The following is a 16,476-nucleotide window of genomic DNA, read 5'->3' as shown; positions in this document are numbered from 1 at the left end:
TGTGTATAATTTTGTACAAGTGCACAATATTTAGTATAACATGTTAGGTTAGTATAACATGTTAGAATAGGTTAGTATAACATGTTAGAATAGAACGTGTGACACACTGTACTGACCACAGTCTACCAGCTAAATATGATGGTCTACTAGAGCTCTCCAAGCTGTGTATTTTTGTCAGAGGTGGTGATGGGGAATAGGCAATCACCTAGCAGACCACCACAGTGACCTAGATCGCACAACATGCCAGGCTCATTGGGAGTTGTTTAACCCACAATGAGCTGTGGTGCATGCTGTGCGACATTTTGAATATGCTACCGCTGATTGGGAGGTTGCCATGTTGTGTGATCCTGGCCCTCGTGGGTTATTTGAGGGTTAAACAACCCTTGGATAACAATTGGTTTGTAGTAGGGTTATGCAATGGTTGCTTAACCCTCAAATAACCCACAGTGGCCAGGTTCGCATGACATGGTTGCATATTCAAAATGTTGTCCGGCACATACCATGGCTCATTGTAGGACAACAACCCCCAATGAGCTCGGCGTGTCATGTGAACCAGGCCAGTACATTGCATGTTCCAGTTTGTAGGTCATTCATTATAAACACTGTAACAGACCTGTGCAATGCTTCTCATATATGCTCAGTAATCATTCAAACCTAAAGTAGGCCAGCATGATTACCTCAGCACTGGGGAGTGGAGAAAGCAGAGTGTGTGGCTTACCAGAGACCACCTAAGGTGTTTACTGTCAGACAGTGATCACATTTGAGGTGGAGGCACTCTCACAGCCACTGTAGTACTCCACTTATGGTGTATGATTCTGTCTTTTAAAAATCTTTTCAAATGTACAACTTCATATAGTTTATTGTGAAGGAAAGTTTTACAAATGCATACAAGAAAACCTTCGGCACCTGTTAGAAGTTCATAAAGCAGAATATGCAGTTTGTATAATCAGAATCTAAGGCATAAATACATTTTTAAAAGTCCTGTCTGAAAACACACACACAAAACAGCACAGCTAGTTAAAATCAAAGTAATGTTTCTTTTTATATAAAGCAACCTATTAATAACTAATGTGCAAATAAATAGTAACAGCACCACAGTGGAAAAATGGCTTTGGGGTATTCAATTCAAAACTCATCTAATTCCTTCATTGCTAATTTATTTGCCTTTTAGACCCTCACTAGAAAGGTTGTCAAAATTTTTGTGTGGTCACAGAGTGCCTGGGATGATCAGGTTAATAGGATCAAAATGATTAAGGTTGCTGGTAGATTAAGTGGCATTGTATCCTCTGAGCCAAACACTTCTTATAAATGAGCTTGCTTTGTAATGGTTCCCACACTGCATTAAAAAAAGTTTGTATGTACACTGGAATTTTAGATGCTATCCCTTCCTATACATGCCTACCCCAAACCTGCTCCTGAAATACCCATAGGTATCATTCATGACATCTGAGGAACCACAAGGGGCTACAGTGGGAAATAAAAATTGAAGTCCCCATGTGCTTGCACACATTTTTTAGGTGCATGCAGATGTATCTGGCTCCTGACCTGTATACATTAGTTTAGTCATACCTTTATCTTTAAAATATTGCCAGTACTAAAAAAACTCTAATACTAAAAGCAAGATAATTCACTGATCTGTTAATATTTACAAATGAAAACTCAAAAGTTCTCTGCCAACCTATGGCAGGAACTGCAATGTAAAATATATTATTTTGTATTTAAACTTATCTAAACAGAAGTTGTTTTAGAGACAACACTGACATGAGTCAGAATTAAAACCAACAGTAGAAGTTTGGTTGCTTTCTCATTCAGCTATAGGAGTAACTACTAGACTAATGTAATGTTCATTCCATTTTTGGTTTCATTACCAAAAGCCTGATCCTATTAATGGGCACCCTAAAAGGTGAGGTCGGGGGAAAGACAGAACAGTTGTTATCAAGTTATTATCACTCCTCAAGACAGGCATTAGAAGCTGTGGCACAGCAAACCAATTGCTTCATTCTTGCTGTATGAATGACTAGACATAAAAGTTCTCACAATGTTTTTTGCAGTTCTTTCTTCAATACATCCACCCCTCCCCACTTTAAGTATATGGGAATTTGAGGTTGTAATGTGCAAGTAAGGAAAGAAGACAAGGGCAACTCTGGTCAAATTCAACAAAACTCTTAGCATGTGTTTAGCAAACAAATTACCCTGTGAATTTAGTTGGGAACTTGCAGGGGCTGAGATGGTACGTATAATATTTAGCACTAACATAGTACATCTTAAGTATTCAAAGCACTTCACATACATTATCTCAATCCTCATAATAGCCCTGTAAGGCAAGTCCGTATTGTGATCCAAACATAAAGAGCTAGTACATAAATGGTATATTAAAGACAAGATTTTTAAAAGCAATAACTTAAAATGTGATAAAGTGGCCTAATATCAAACGTTTAATTTGTTTAGGACAAAGCAGTTAGTTTAATAGAAGCTGCCATAATTCTTTTGAATACCCTACATTTAAGCATATATAGCCAATATTAAAATGCATTATTGGATGCCGCCATAAATCCATTATATGTACTTCTTGTGTTTCATGAGTGATCACAGGGCAATGACTTTGCATTTACTAGTTGCAGTCAGTGATGATGTAAAATATTCCAAGTTTACCTTACAGCACAGCTTTCAATAATAATTCACTCTTACAGATCACAATTTTCTTTCTGTACAGCATTTGTGCACTTTAGAAGTTTGCAAGGTTAGAGGTGTGCATGCGTGTAAGCCTCCACTTAATCTCCAAAATGCCTTTTAAACTCTCCCTACTTTTAAAAGCACAAAAATAGTTGAGTGGACACCTCTAGCATCCTCATGCTGCTTTTTTGTGTTTCCCTTGGCAGCTCTCATACCAACTGTCAGAACATGTTTAAAGTATATAAGAAGCACTTGGGATTTTAGGGAGTACAGGAGGGCTCCTCACTGGGAAACACTGAACATTAATTCATGTAAAGGTGGCTGTAGCTCGTCACCCTCTTTTAATAGGGTACTCAAGATTTAAGTTACATTTTTGTCAGGAAACTAAACTGGGTATTACTACTGTCAAAAGCAGACATTCAAGTTAATTAGTCTACAATTCCAAATAAAAGCCTGAACCTATGAAGAAAATGGGAAAGCACAAGATTCATGACAGTCTGTTCTTTAAAAGTTTCCACAATTGTGCCTGAAGCTACCACTGTAGAGTGTCCTCTGCCCCATGAAGTCTTTGGAGGGACCAATCATACAGGAGAGGCAAAAAAGTGTGAAAAATAGAATACAGCTAACAAGTTGAAGCATTTAAAGATACTCTTTTATACAGTAATCTCAACTTTGGGGATATTTGACTGAATGAAATGCCCACAGATTACAGAGAAATCTGTGCTAATAGTAATTATGAACTCTGCCAAATCCAAATGATTTGAAGCAACATCGTTCAGAGACAAGTCTGATTTTTCACAAATAATGTTCAATTTTGCATCCTCTTATTATGTAGCCGATAATTTTCAGAAATAGTGCTTTGTTGGGAGAGCAATATAGAAAAACAAAGGGCAGAGTATATGTATGCATGCACTCGTAGGGGAACATAACAAAGCAAACAGGAATAACATTCTGCCAAGTAGGCACACAATTTCTAGCAACTTGAACCTTTTACAATTTTATAATTGTTAATGTATAGTCAAAATCTCTATTTTCATAATCATGGGGGCTGAAAAATGCTTCATAAACAACATTTTTCACTGTATATCAGAATGTGGAATTCAGGGTACACAAAATTGCAAAAGACAACTGCTTGAATAAGTTCAGGACTGAAAGACAGAGCAATAAACCTCTGTCTTCTCTTCTAAGGAACTTCTGACAAAACATTTGGGAAAACTATAAGTTTGCAATGCTAAACATATCAGGCCTTTGGCGATTTTTCAGTAACCTTAATGCTGCAGCATCCTAAAGTACTTCTAGAGTGATGTTTGTGCCTTACTGAAATGCAGTCATGTGTAGCAAATCACCTATTTTAAACATGATTGATATTATCAATCTAACACTGTTAAATGTAGTGCCCTGTGTGAAAGGTCCTTCATGTAATGCATCCACAAATTGCTGGTGGGGGGAACCTTGCAAACATGCAATGTTTAAACTTTAACAAATGGCTCCTCCTCTTCCCATAGTGCTCTGCTTTGCCTTCAGTATGTATTACCACATGGGTTAACTGAGGTTTGACAACCCATGTTGCGGCTCTTAACTTGAACACGGAATAGAGTCCCATCAGAGCACATGCAAAGCTTGTAGCGCTCCCATTCACCAGTGTTAAACTGTTCCTCGTGAGAAGAACTTGGCAGTCGAGATGCATTGACCATTACACTTCCATTGAGGACAATGCTGTTGTCCTAAGAAAGAAACATTTATAGATCAAGTTTATTAAAATCAGCTTTCCTAAAATCCAGGGTATGCGTTTGACTACACTCGGCTTTTGCTTCCCTTAGAAACAAGAACCCAAGTACAACATGGTTGCTTTCCTCCAGAGTTCCTGTAACTGCTACTTTACCCACTAAGTCATCTCTGTTGGTTAGGATCAAGTCAAGGATAGCCGATCCTCTAGTTCCTTCCTCTACTTTCTGTAGGAGGAAGTTAACCGCCACACAAGTCAGGAATTTCCTGGAGGGGCCATGTTTTGCAGAATTTGTCTCCCAACAAATGTCAGGGAAATTGAAGTCCCCTATTACTACTACATCATACTTCCTTAAAACATTGGCTATTTGCTTTTCAAAAGTTTTGTCCTCGTCTTGTCCTCGATTGGGTGGCCGGTAGTAGACTCCGACCATCAGGTTCCTTTTATTCTTTGCTCCATTTGTTTTGATCCAGATCCTCTCGATGGGGCTATCAAGCTCCTCCTCCTGTATTTCTGTGCAGAGATATGTATTTTTCACATACAGTGCAACCCCACCTCCCTTTCTGTTCCTCCTGTTCTTTTTGAACAAGTTATATCCTTCAATTGCTGTATTCCAGTCATGAGAGTCATCCCACCAAATCTGTTATACCTATCAAGTCATAATTTCCCTCTTGTATTAAAAGTTCAAGTTCGTTCTGTTTGTTTCCCATACTCTGGGCACTAGTATATAGACATCGAAGACCATGTGCTTCATAGTCTGGCTTCCTTCCTACATGTGTCTGAAGACTATTATTGAGCGCTATTAGAGCTGTTCCCCCCGTTGCAGTGCATGAGCTTACGTCCATTGTTACCCCAAACTTTACATCTCCCTTCCCCATAGGATTCAGTTTAAAGCCCTCCTGATGAAGTTCTTCATGCTGTGGCCAAACACATTCTTCCCATCCTTTGTGAGGTGCAACCCGTCCCTTGCCAACAGCCCTACTTTTAGGCTCAGCTTCACCAGGAATGCAGATAATTTCCCCACCAAAGCATAACTTGGTGATGGTTGGAGCATCCCCAATTGGTCCTAAGTGTTAAATCCATTCACTCAGCTAATTCCCCCCAAAACTAGCTTGTGCATTTGAATCTTTGTAAACCTCATTGCGGCATTACCCTTTCCAACAGTGTCTGAGTGTGAATCTCTTTGGGTGGGAATCACATTCTTAGCCACAGATGCTCTATTGCCAATGTCTAAAGATTCCATATAAGCGGGTGTGTGAGTCTCATTAGAACGTGTGCAAGTTTGTACACAGGTCTAACTACAGCACATCATGTAACACCCTCCTGGCTTCAAACTGCATTGACTGCAAAGCTGTGCACTGGTTGGGTAGGTCTGCCACCTAGTGACTGAGGTTGATATTGCAGGTTTCAAACGTGTCCACATTTAAATTAATGCATTTAAAAAATAAGCCTGAGATGCATACCCTAGAGTCCCCTTAGTATGCTTCCCAAGTTTCAGGTGTCTGGGTTTCATGGTCTTGGTGCTATAGTGATGACAGACAAACTTTCTTTTATTATTTTAGATATATTCATTTAGAATATTTTTGGATCACATTTCTGCTCAATGTTAAATAGCAGGCAGCTCTGCATAACTGTACAAGAAAGTCTGCTCTTATGTTAATAGAATGGAAGGAGTTGCATCCATCGGGCCACTGTTGGAGACAGGATGCCAACCTAAAAACAACAAAATACTTTTCTTCTTTTACTTTCCAGGCAAAGGAGCTATTTTGTTTTACCTTTGGAATATGAATATTCCAATTAAGTTTTTGTTTTAAAATATAAGTAGATGTGTTTATTTGTATATCTAGCTGTCATGTTTTAATTGGAAAATATAACTGTATCATTTGAACTGGAAGGTGTTTATGTGTCGTACAGGTTCCAAGGCTAATCTGAGATATACAAAGGCAAACTGTAATTTAAAAAAAAAGTTATATAAATATGCAAATTTAAATCCATATATTAGTAGATTAACTGACTAGAATCTGATTGATTGACACTTTAATCAGGTTGAACCCCTAGAAATATCTGAAAACCCTGGAATTACTCACTGCTTTCAGTTCCATATTGCCTTTCATATGAAATTCAATGGTTTTGCCCATGATGAAAACTCCTTCATTTCCACGGACAATAGCACGTCCATCAACCTTTATATTTAGATCACTGGTGGCATTGCTGGTAATCTGAGGAGAAACAGCATAGCTGTACACTGTATTTACTAAAAATAGTACTAGTTTACAAGAAAAAAACCCACGTGACTACATTTGCCTTGTCCTTAAACAGTGCTGCTCAAATGTTTGATTAAAACAAAGAACTAGTTATTAAAATAGCTCTGTGACTGAGGCTGCCATCCTAAACATGCTTACTAGGAAATACCTCACACTGAATTCTGTAGGATTTACTTTTAAATAACATACTTAACGACTGGAGCATATGTCAGTGTTGTCCATTCATAGCAATTAACCATATGTTGTGTTTGCAACCTTATTAAGGCTGCGATCATACACACACTTACTTGGGAGTAAATCACATTGAACTCAGTGGGGCTTACTTCTGAATAAACAAAACATGCACAGGGCCAGGCTGCATATGTCCTATGCTGGTTGCATAGGACATAGGGCATATGTCCTATGTAACAACAAGAAAACCAACAATTAATCCTGTCTTGTAAATATAAATTATCAGAACGTGGTCACACCAACTTCTCATTGTTTTCTCCATGCACCAAGCAAGTGAGCCAGGCTACTAATGCAATTCCCTCTTCAGGCTTTAAAAAAGCTGAACTTTTTCCAGTTCAAGAGAAAGCTGTGGCTGTGTGCTGCTTACCACCTTACTCAGCCCACAAGGTAGCATAGGCTGTAGGTATCCGTATGTATGTATGTATGTATTAGATTTCTTAATCGCCCATCTGGCCGGTCACCCAGCCACTCTGGGCAATGTACAACAGTACAATTTAAAACAGTAAAATTATACATTAAAACATCGTCTAAAAATACCCTAACCCACCCCAAATGCCTGCCTGAACAACCAAGTTTTCAATGCATGGCTTAAGCTCATTAAAGAGGGGGCATGGTGGAGTTCCCTAGGGAGGGAGGGAGTTCCACAGCGTGGGGGCCACCTCAGAGAAGGCCCTATCCCTTGTTCTCACCAGCCTAGCTGTCCTGGCTGATGGGACAGAGAGAAGGCCATCCGAGGCTGATCTTGTTAAGCGGCCTGTCTGGTGTTGCTGGAGGCGCTCCTTGAGGTAGACTGGGCCGGAACCGTATAAGGTTTTAAAGGTCAAAACCAACACCTTGAATTTGGCCCAGAAAACAAGTGGTAGTCAGTGCAACTCCTTCAGCACCGGAGTGATGTGATCATGCCGGCAGCTGCCTTTATTGAGGCGAGCTGCCACATGCTGCATCAGCTGCAGCTTCCAAACTGTCTTCAAGGTAGAGCGTGTTACAGTAGTCTAGATGAGAGGCGACCAGGACATGTACTACCGATGAGAGCAGATGGGAAGGTAGGGGTGCAGCCACCTTATCAGATGGAGTTGGTACAGCGCTGTCCGGCTCACAGCTGACACCTGAGCCTCCATGGACAGCTGGGAGTCTAAAATGACCCCCAGGCTGCGGACCTGGTCTTTCAAGGGTAGTCGTGCCCCATTCAACACCAGGTCAACATCCCCCAACCTCCTCTTGTCTCCCACCAAAAGTACCTCGGTCTTGTCAAGGTTCAGCTTCAGCTTATTCCTCCCCATCCAGCCACTCACCATCTCCAGACATTTGGACAGGGATTCTATGGCCAACCTTAGTGAGGATTTGAATGAGAGGTAGAACTGCATGTCATATGCATATTGATGACACTGCACCCCAAACCTCCTGATGATAGACCCCAGTGGCTTCACATAGATGTTAAATAGCATCGGGGAGAGGATGGAACCCTGTGGCACCCCACAAGTAAGCGGCCATGGATCTGAAACCTCCTCTCTCAGTGCTACCCTCTGGTACCTGCTGGAAAGGAAAGACTGGAACCACCGTAATGCGATGTCTCCAATGCCCAACCTCTCCAGGCAGTCCAGGAGGATACCGTGGTCAATGGCATCAAAAGCCACTGAGAGGTCAAGGAAAACAAGGAAGGAGCATTCACCCCTATCCAAAGCCCTCCTCGTATCATCCACCAAGGCGACCAAGGCCGTTTCTGTCCCATGCCCAGGCCTGAAGCCTGACTGAAATAAATTTAGATAATCAGCTTCTTCCAAGTGTGCCTTCAACTGCATTGCCACCCCCCGCTCAATTATCTTGCCCCAAAATGGCAGATTGGAGACTGGGTGAAAGTTGTTCAAAACTTGGGGATCCAAGGAGGGCTTCTTTGAGACTGCCTCCTTGAGGGCTGATGGCATCACTCCCTCCTCAAGGGAGGCGTTCACCACCGCCCTGATCCCCTCACCCAATCTCTCTCTGCAGCTTATAATGAGCCAAGATGGGCAAGGATCAAGTAAGCAAGTGGTCGGCTTTACAGATGAAAGCACCTTGTCCACTTCATCAGAAGGAAGAAGCTGGAACCGATCCCACAAAAACGTTCATCTGGAAGTAAGTCCTACTCACTTTAGTCGGACTAACTCACAGACAAGTATACTTAGGATGCAAGCTTAAGTAAATAAAAGTGTATCATTCCAAGGATTCTGTGTAATGGCTAACTGGCATGCTGGCAGGGTTACAGTATGCAAGTATCTCTTAGGTTGCTACTCTGTGTGCAGAACATGAACAAACAGGCAATTCCTTAGTCACATGATTCTTCAAATGTATATGAATCCTAGCCACAATGCAAATAGAATTACGAGTTTAAGACTACACTGCATGTTATATAATTTGGAGATGGAAGTAAACAGTCAAAAATAGTTCATACCCTCTCTGTAGATGCTTTTTGGACATTCAAAATTTTTACTCCACTTGGCAAATGAAACTCATGAGTATTATAGTCAGTGCTGAACAAAGTGTTCTGAGTCCGTGGGTCGACAAATTCCATACCGATATCACTGGTAATTGAAGTTTTATTCTTTTCAACACTGAGTTTTGTTTCCCCTTGCTGAAACACAATCTTCAGAAACAAAATAGATATAGTGTGTTAAATGTAAGAAAGGCAATTTACTACTTTTAAGATGATTAGTTGGTATTGCTGTTTCATGTCAGCAAGCAGTTTATTTTCTATTTTTATTTAGCTATTTTTAAATCATATAGCCCACTTTTCTTTTTAAATAAACTCAGGGTGACTTACAACAAATCAAATAAATTATATAATAAATAAAAATAAAAACCTTATAGCAGCAGAGAAAATACCAACAGCCCAAAACAAAAACAAAACACCACCCACAGAACAACTTCAACCAATGCAAAACAAAACAAATCAAAAAAAGAAACACCAGGTTTTCATGTAGTCCTTGGAAGTATACAGTGTTGGGGCTAGGTCTGTCTCCCTCGGGATGGTATTCCATGGAGTATGAGAGGGCCACTGAGAAGGTCTTGGTAGACTCCCACCAAACTTCACCCAGAGAAGGTACGTGGAGCAAAACCCAAGATGTTGAAAAGAGCACAAGAGGAAGTACATACTTACTGGTTGGTTTTCTCCAACAATCACCAAATCTTCATTACGCCGACCTCCCACTGTGCTCTTATACAGTGGATGTATAATTCCCATGTCAGAGTCTTGTTTAAATCGCAGTAAGCCACTATCATGAAACTCCATGCTGTCACAGCCATTGGGCCCAATACGAATCACAGCCCAGATGATGAGTGTGATCTAAAAAAGTAAACCAACCATAGCTTCATAGTTCTGAAACGTTAGTCATTAAGGAAATGAATTAATACTTGAACCAAGTACCTTTAAGAAAAGCATTCTTTACTTATATTTGGCTGACACAACCTGTAACACACCAAGCTGAATGCTGCCCACTGATAATGTAAGACAACCCCTAGAACAGCTTTCCCCAACCTGGAGTCTCTAGAGCACCCTTCCCCAATCCTCCAGATGTGTTGGACTGCAACTAGGAATTATGGGAGTTCCCATTCAACACATCCGGATAGCACCCAGTTGGGGAAGGCTGCCCTAGAGGCTCGGAAAACGTCCTGTTTTTCTGGCCAGCTTGGGGCTGCCAAAAAATCAAAACAAAAATGCTGGTTGCCAAGCACCTGACAGGCCACAACGCATGACTAGCAGACTGTGTTCAAGTGGGTGGGTCATGAATTGTAAGTCCTGATATAAAAAGTGACTCTCTGAGAAGATTCCCATGTGTATGGTGCAAAACTCAGCAAACAAATGTAAGGCTGCAATCCTCACTGTACTCATTGGAATTTATTTCTGATTATAGATGTATGCATACAATCGGGCTATAAATCAGGAGTGGGCAACTTGTGGTCCTCCAGAAGTTTTGGCTTAAAAGCCCTACCAGCACTAGCCAGCATAGCCAACGGTGAGGGAAGATGGGAGTTATAGGCCAAAATATCAGGAGGGTCACAAGCTGCCCACCCCTGCTGGAAATCATTTATCTTTAAAAACAACTCTTTTATTATTTTAATTGTCAAGAAACAGAATGACTTAGTCTGAACTCTTGCTCTGTCACAGAATGATTAGCAATCTGTTTAAGGCAGGAATGGGCAACCTTTTTCACCCTCAAGGGCTGAATTTCCTTGGAGGAGAGAGGAGGAATGTGTGGCCCTCCAGAAGTTGCTGGACTGCAACTCCCATCATGCCTCACCCTTGGCTATACTGGTGTAGTAGATTTGATACAGGAAGAAGTGGTGAGGAGTTTTAGTGAGCTCCCACAGCTGCGTGCTGTATGGTGTGTTAAATGCATAGAGATCTGTGTAGTCTAACATAGTGAGCAGATTTTAGCTAACCAAAAGGTAGGCCTCTTGATGGGCAGCTTTTCTAGTGGACCCCTTATACACTCTTAATTGATACCAAGCAAGCACAGCTCTGTATGTCAACAACTGTACATCTGCCTGGTTACCTCATCTCTCTAAGTTAAGAGTGTAGTGTTTTATCTCACCCACGAGCTGGGAGGCTCTCCCTGCTATGCAGGAGTGATGGGGTCTCTTTCTCACAGGAAAGACAATTTCTCAGACTGGGATGCTTTGAGAACCTCGAGAAAATGAGAGAGGGCTACATAAGCTGAGGACAAAAGTGAGCCAATTTGGTCTTGCTCCAAGGGGGAATGCCAGCCTGGAGAACTTTTGCTGGTGTTGGGGGAACCTCTTGTATATCTTGGGGATCCAGATATACAGCCAGCTGTGACAAGGGTGTCTGCTTTGTCAGCTGGAGGGATGCGAGCTTTCTTTGTATATTCTTTCTGCTTCCTTATATCATCTTTGTGTATTCAGTAAACTGTTAAACTGATCTATTTGTCATTTGTCTCACTTTAGCAACCACAAATCCGGTTTATTTGGGACTTAAGTCAATCAGGATCCCATAAATCAATACAGCTGACTAGGACTGTTGGGAGTTGCAGTCCAAGAACATCTGGCCATACATTCCCCATCCCTGCCTTAGAGGTAATTTGTCACGGGCTGCAGGCCATGGTGGGCAGAGGCAGAAGCACCTCTCCCCTCAAGCTCATGACTGCCCCATACTTTTTTCTGTCTCTTTTCCCCTCACACACATCCATGCTTTCAGACACCTGGATGCCTTTTGAAGTGTGGATCCAGCCAGATTCACACTTTCAAAAGCCTTCCCTGCTTGGGTGGGGGAGACAAAACCTGCCAGAGGAGCTGTGGGCCACATGGAATGTGGCCCACAGCATAGGTTGCCCACTCCTGATTTAAGGGGTGAAAAGTAGAAAGGTAGTTAATCTACCCGTATCTTACAGAGGGATAAGTACAGTGGGTAAGAACATTTTAATTGTAAACACACAAAACAGCTTAGCCAACAGTACAGAATGTTTACTAAGGAGTACTGTGAAATTTATTCACAGTTGTGCGTTATTCATATGATCTAATAAGGCCTTTCAGCATATTTTAAGGAATGTTTATTTTTTATTAATAAATCTGAAGTTCATTGTCAACACTGAGCATGCTTAATGCAAATATATTTTCAATTTCTGTCTAGTAAACCTTAACGATATCGCATAACCAAGTGTATCTGTAGCCTGTTGTACTTACAATCAAATTGATGACAGCCAAAATAAAAAGGAGGACAATCACACAAATAGCCAAGTTGCCCTTCCTGCCTCGCAAACCAGTTTTGTGTAGACGATCTTCATCAATTGGAATATACCCAGCCTTGAAGTTACTGTTGTGCTCTTTGTTAATATTCCTCCGCTCCACAGCCTTCTCACGCATTGACTTCTTCACAGGACCATTAGAGCTTTGCTAAAATTTCACCCAAGTAATAAATTAAGTCCAATGTATTATATTTATAACAAAATAATATGAATTTTCATTTCTACCACAATATGACTGTCATAGTAGGAACTGTTGGAAACCCAAGTAGTAGAGAAAACATGCATTTGTAAAGTTATCAGAATGTATCTATCTATAATAAACTAATTTGTTGCAAACCAGTTACGTTCTGGGGAAAGGGAGTTACAGCTGAGGAAGGCTTCAGTTATTATAATTTCCCTGCTATTTCTATGTATGAAAAAGCATGTGTAGGCTTCTATTTTGTTGCACAAAATAGGAGGGGCTCTGCACCCAAAGTGGGTGGGGTTATGTATGTCATTCGCCCAGCATTCCAGTAATTTATTTTTAGCGAACTGTCTTTAACTAATGTAACTAATATATTAAGATCACAATCCTATGTGTGTTTAGCCAGAAAAAAGTCCTACAACTCCCATGCTGGCTGGGGAATGCTGGGTGTTGTGGAAGTTTTTATTGTTGAAACATGCATAGGATTGTACCCTAACTATATAGGTTAATATATAACATACAACATGACTAGACGAACAGCTAGCATATCTCTTAGCTACAAATACTGTCTGTGGTGTACATAAGAACAATTCAAAGCATTCAAACAAGAAAGTCTAGACACAGGTTGAAAGATGAAAGATGACAGCCTAACGGGGGGGGGGGTGGCCCTTCAGATGTTGCTGGCCTACTTCTCTCATCCCTAACCACTGACCATGCTAGCTGGGGCTGATGGGAGGAGGAGTCCAACAACATCTGAAGGGCCATAGGTTCACCACCCCTGGCCTAACCGTACAGTGCCTGTCAATGCTTTGAAAAAAAGGCCAAAATGGCAAACACTGAACTGTTCCTTAACTGAAACAAACACAGAGTGAAATCTCAAATCAAAACTAAAAAAGAAAAAAAAAGTTGGCTGCTTTAACTATGAATACAGTTGAGTTTTCTTTGCTTTTCAAGTGTAGTCCTCTGAGTGCCATAACAATGCTCTCGAAGAGAAACAATTTCACTGTGCAATTCAACTTTACAGGTCTCTGCAAAGGGATCACATTCAGGTCAATTCCTTTGCTCCCCCCCCCCCGTTTAAATCCCTTTATATCAGGAGTGAGTAACCTGTGGCCCTCCATATGGCATTAGATACCAACTCCCATCAGCCCCAGCCAGCACAGCCCCTGGTCAGGGATGATGGGTGTTGTGACCCAACGACAGGTGGAGGGCTCAGGTTCCCTCCCACCACCACCTCTCCTATATCGGTACGGCCAAGCCCACGCCGGGAACCCCCCACGTCTGCCCTAGTCTCTTCGCCGCGCTGCCTCCGCGCGTGCTTGAGGGGGCGCGGGGGGGGGGGAGAGAAGAAGGCGCCCCCTTCCGAGCCCTCCCCTCCGGATCCTCGGCGCGCAGGCGCTGCGGGGCCATCGTGCCCAGAATGTATCTCCGCGCCTCTGGGTGTGTAGTTCTGCTATTTTGGGTTTTGGGACGCGAGGGCTGCGGTCCTGCAACCCTACTGAACTCCGCGGGTGCGTTCTCGCCCAGCACGCAGAGAGGCCAGCTGGCCAGTCGGCGTATAGGCGCCCGTGGGCTTTTCGTTACATTGCAGCGAGCCGGACGGAAACAGAAATAGAGGCCGTGGGGGTGGCCGCACGATAAAGGCCACGGAAGAGTCATCTCAGCCAGGGAAATGGCGCTGCTCCCGGCGAAGACGACCCCCGCCCCGCGTGTCTCGAGGCAGAAGGGGGCACCAAGCGCCGGCGCTGGCTGCTGGCTCTCCCCGGGGCGCCGTCGCGCCTCGGCCCCGCTCCGCCCAGCCCCCTCGGCTGCTGCAGAAGCCCGGGGGCCGCGGGCGCCCCGACAGAGCCGCCGCGCCAGGCTGCGGTGGCTGGACTGTCCGGCGGACGGCGCCTCGGCCGGAGCGGCCCCTCTTCTCGCACCCGGCTTCGCGCAATACGGGGAATGGGACCAAAGCACGGGCTGCCCGCCGCCGCCCCTCTCCCGCCTGTTGGTTCCGACCTGCTCCGGGGCAGTCGCTGCCGCTGCGGCCACCGCCATCTTCGGGTTCTTCCCTCGCCTACCCTACCCAGAAGGGAGAGCGAGTCTTTGCAGCGAGCCTCTCGGGGAGAAAAAAGGGCTGGCACGGGAACCTCCTCCTCCGCTCCGCACCCGTCATGCCGGTTCCTTAGGGACTAGGATGATGAAGAGGAGGGAGGGAAGGCCTCTTTCTCGGTGGCCATGAAGAGAGCCGCCTATTTGGTTGGGATCAAAGCAGGGTGGATATAACGAAGAGAGGAGGAGGGGGCTCCAAGCAGAACTGCACATTTTAAAATCATTCTTACTATTCGCCATCTGTTTACGGAATAACGCAAGAAAGAGTGTAGCTGCAAGGGTGTGGCTTTGCTTTTGTGTGGAGTTACGCCTTTCCCCCTCACAAATGTTTACACCGTTTCCCTTCTCATCTTAAATGCTTTTCCAGCACTAATAATAATAATAGTTAGAAGATAATGTGATTAGTTGTTTTTTGTTTTTTTTTTACAAACTCACTGCTGATAGGAAGGAAACTATCCCCCTTATGTTACAACTCTCATGTACGGAGGTTACGGGAGCCAATGCGAAGTTCACACGAAGTCATGCCAATGCTTAGGGGTGGGCAACTTGTGCCCCTCCAGATGGTTTGGCCAACAACTCCCATCAGACCTAGCCAGCATAGCCAATGGTGAGGGATGATGGAAGTTGTAGGCCAAGATTGAGAAGATAGCTCAGGGATAGGTAACCTGGTGCCCTCCAGATGTTTTGGACTACAATTCCCATAATTCCTGACAGTTGGTTATGCTGGGGCATTGGGTCGCTACTCCTGAGATAGCTTATCTTGAAAGCCAAGAGCGTCTTCAACAGACAAAAATGTGCATACGTCTGAGAGTTACACATCTCTCTATCAGGCAAGATGTTACAAAAAGCAGAGAGGGGGTGGAGAGGAGAAAACAGAGTAAAGATGTTTAAGATCAGAATCTTAAAATGAAATGTGGGAGGAGGCTGAAAACACTGAAATTAAGCTCTACCAGGTGATGTAATGGATTCAGGCTGCCCCTGGAACTGTCCCTAGAACTGCTGGGGTGAAGAAACAATGGCTGAGCACATAAGAAGGATAAACTAGAAGGATCTACCACTTTGCAACCTTCTTTGGGAACTGATGGAGTTCTCAAAAATAGAAAGCGGTGGACATAGACCCCCCCCCACACACACACACATAGACAGAAGCATGCTGTTCTGAGTCTTTGGCTACTGGCAGTTCACATACAAGGTAAACCGCAGCAATGCATTTTTGTTTTGTAGCCACTGAAAGGTTTTAGGGGGAGGTAGCATGTTAGTCTGTTGCAGCAAAGTCTGTGTGTGTGTGTGTGTGTGTGTATATATATATATATATATATATTAAACAAAAACTTTGATGCCCTGCTCCATATTCCTTCAGTAGGGATGGAATCAAGGGTAGGCATGATTGGGCACCTAGTGAGGGTCCACATCCCAACAGGGGCCCACTCACAAGAGCTCTGCTGGACTTGCTCCTCTTCACCTTTGCAATCTGCATGTTCACCTGGCCCAGACAGTGGTGGTGGTGAGAAGGAGAAACAGTAGACACCACTGTTCAGTAGAGACCACAATCTGACTTGGATTCCT

General features: G+C 43.2%; 1 protein-coding gene across 4 annotated transcripts; it reads right to left on the bottom strand.

Annotated features, from left to right (window-relative positions):
- Window positions 1–835: 835 nt before the first annotated feature.
- Window positions 836–14,891, bottom strand: SGCB (sarcoglycan beta). Of its 4 annotated transcripts, none has more exons than XM_084856799.1 (6): window positions 14,818–14,891; window positions 12,571–12,780; window positions 10,028–10,213; window positions 9,323–9,514; window positions 6,487–6,618; window positions 836–4,397 (listed from the first exon to the last, which is right to left on the bottom strand). In XM_084856799.1, exons 1-6 carry the CDS (start codon window positions 14,854–14,856, stop codon window positions 4,194–4,196), a joined length of 963 nt encoding a protein of 320 aa, XP_084712925.1. In that variant the 5' UTR covers window positions 14,857–14,891; the 3' UTR covers window positions 836–4,193. The 4 variants fall into 4 exon arrangements, with proteins under 4 accessions (XP_084712925.1, XP_084712926.1, XP_084712927.1 ...); XM_084856800.1 differs by having other exon boundaries at window positions 843–4,912; XM_084856801.1 differs by lacking the exon at window positions 836–4,397 and adding an exon at window positions 5,933–6,347.
- Window positions 14,892–16,476: the final 1,585 nt, after the last annotated feature.

This window comes from Heloderma suspectum, chromosome 5, assembly GCF_057233095.1.
Source record: "Heloderma suspectum isolate Gila_16-S chromosome 5, 16-S_ref, whole genome shotgun sequence".
NCBI classification, from domain to species: Eukaryota; Metazoa; Chordata; class Lepidosauria; order Squamata; family Helodermatidae; genus Heloderma; species Heloderma suspectum.
The sequence above is the reverse complement of the archived record's forward strand: the minus strand, read 5'-3'. Positions and strand labels throughout refer to the sequence as shown.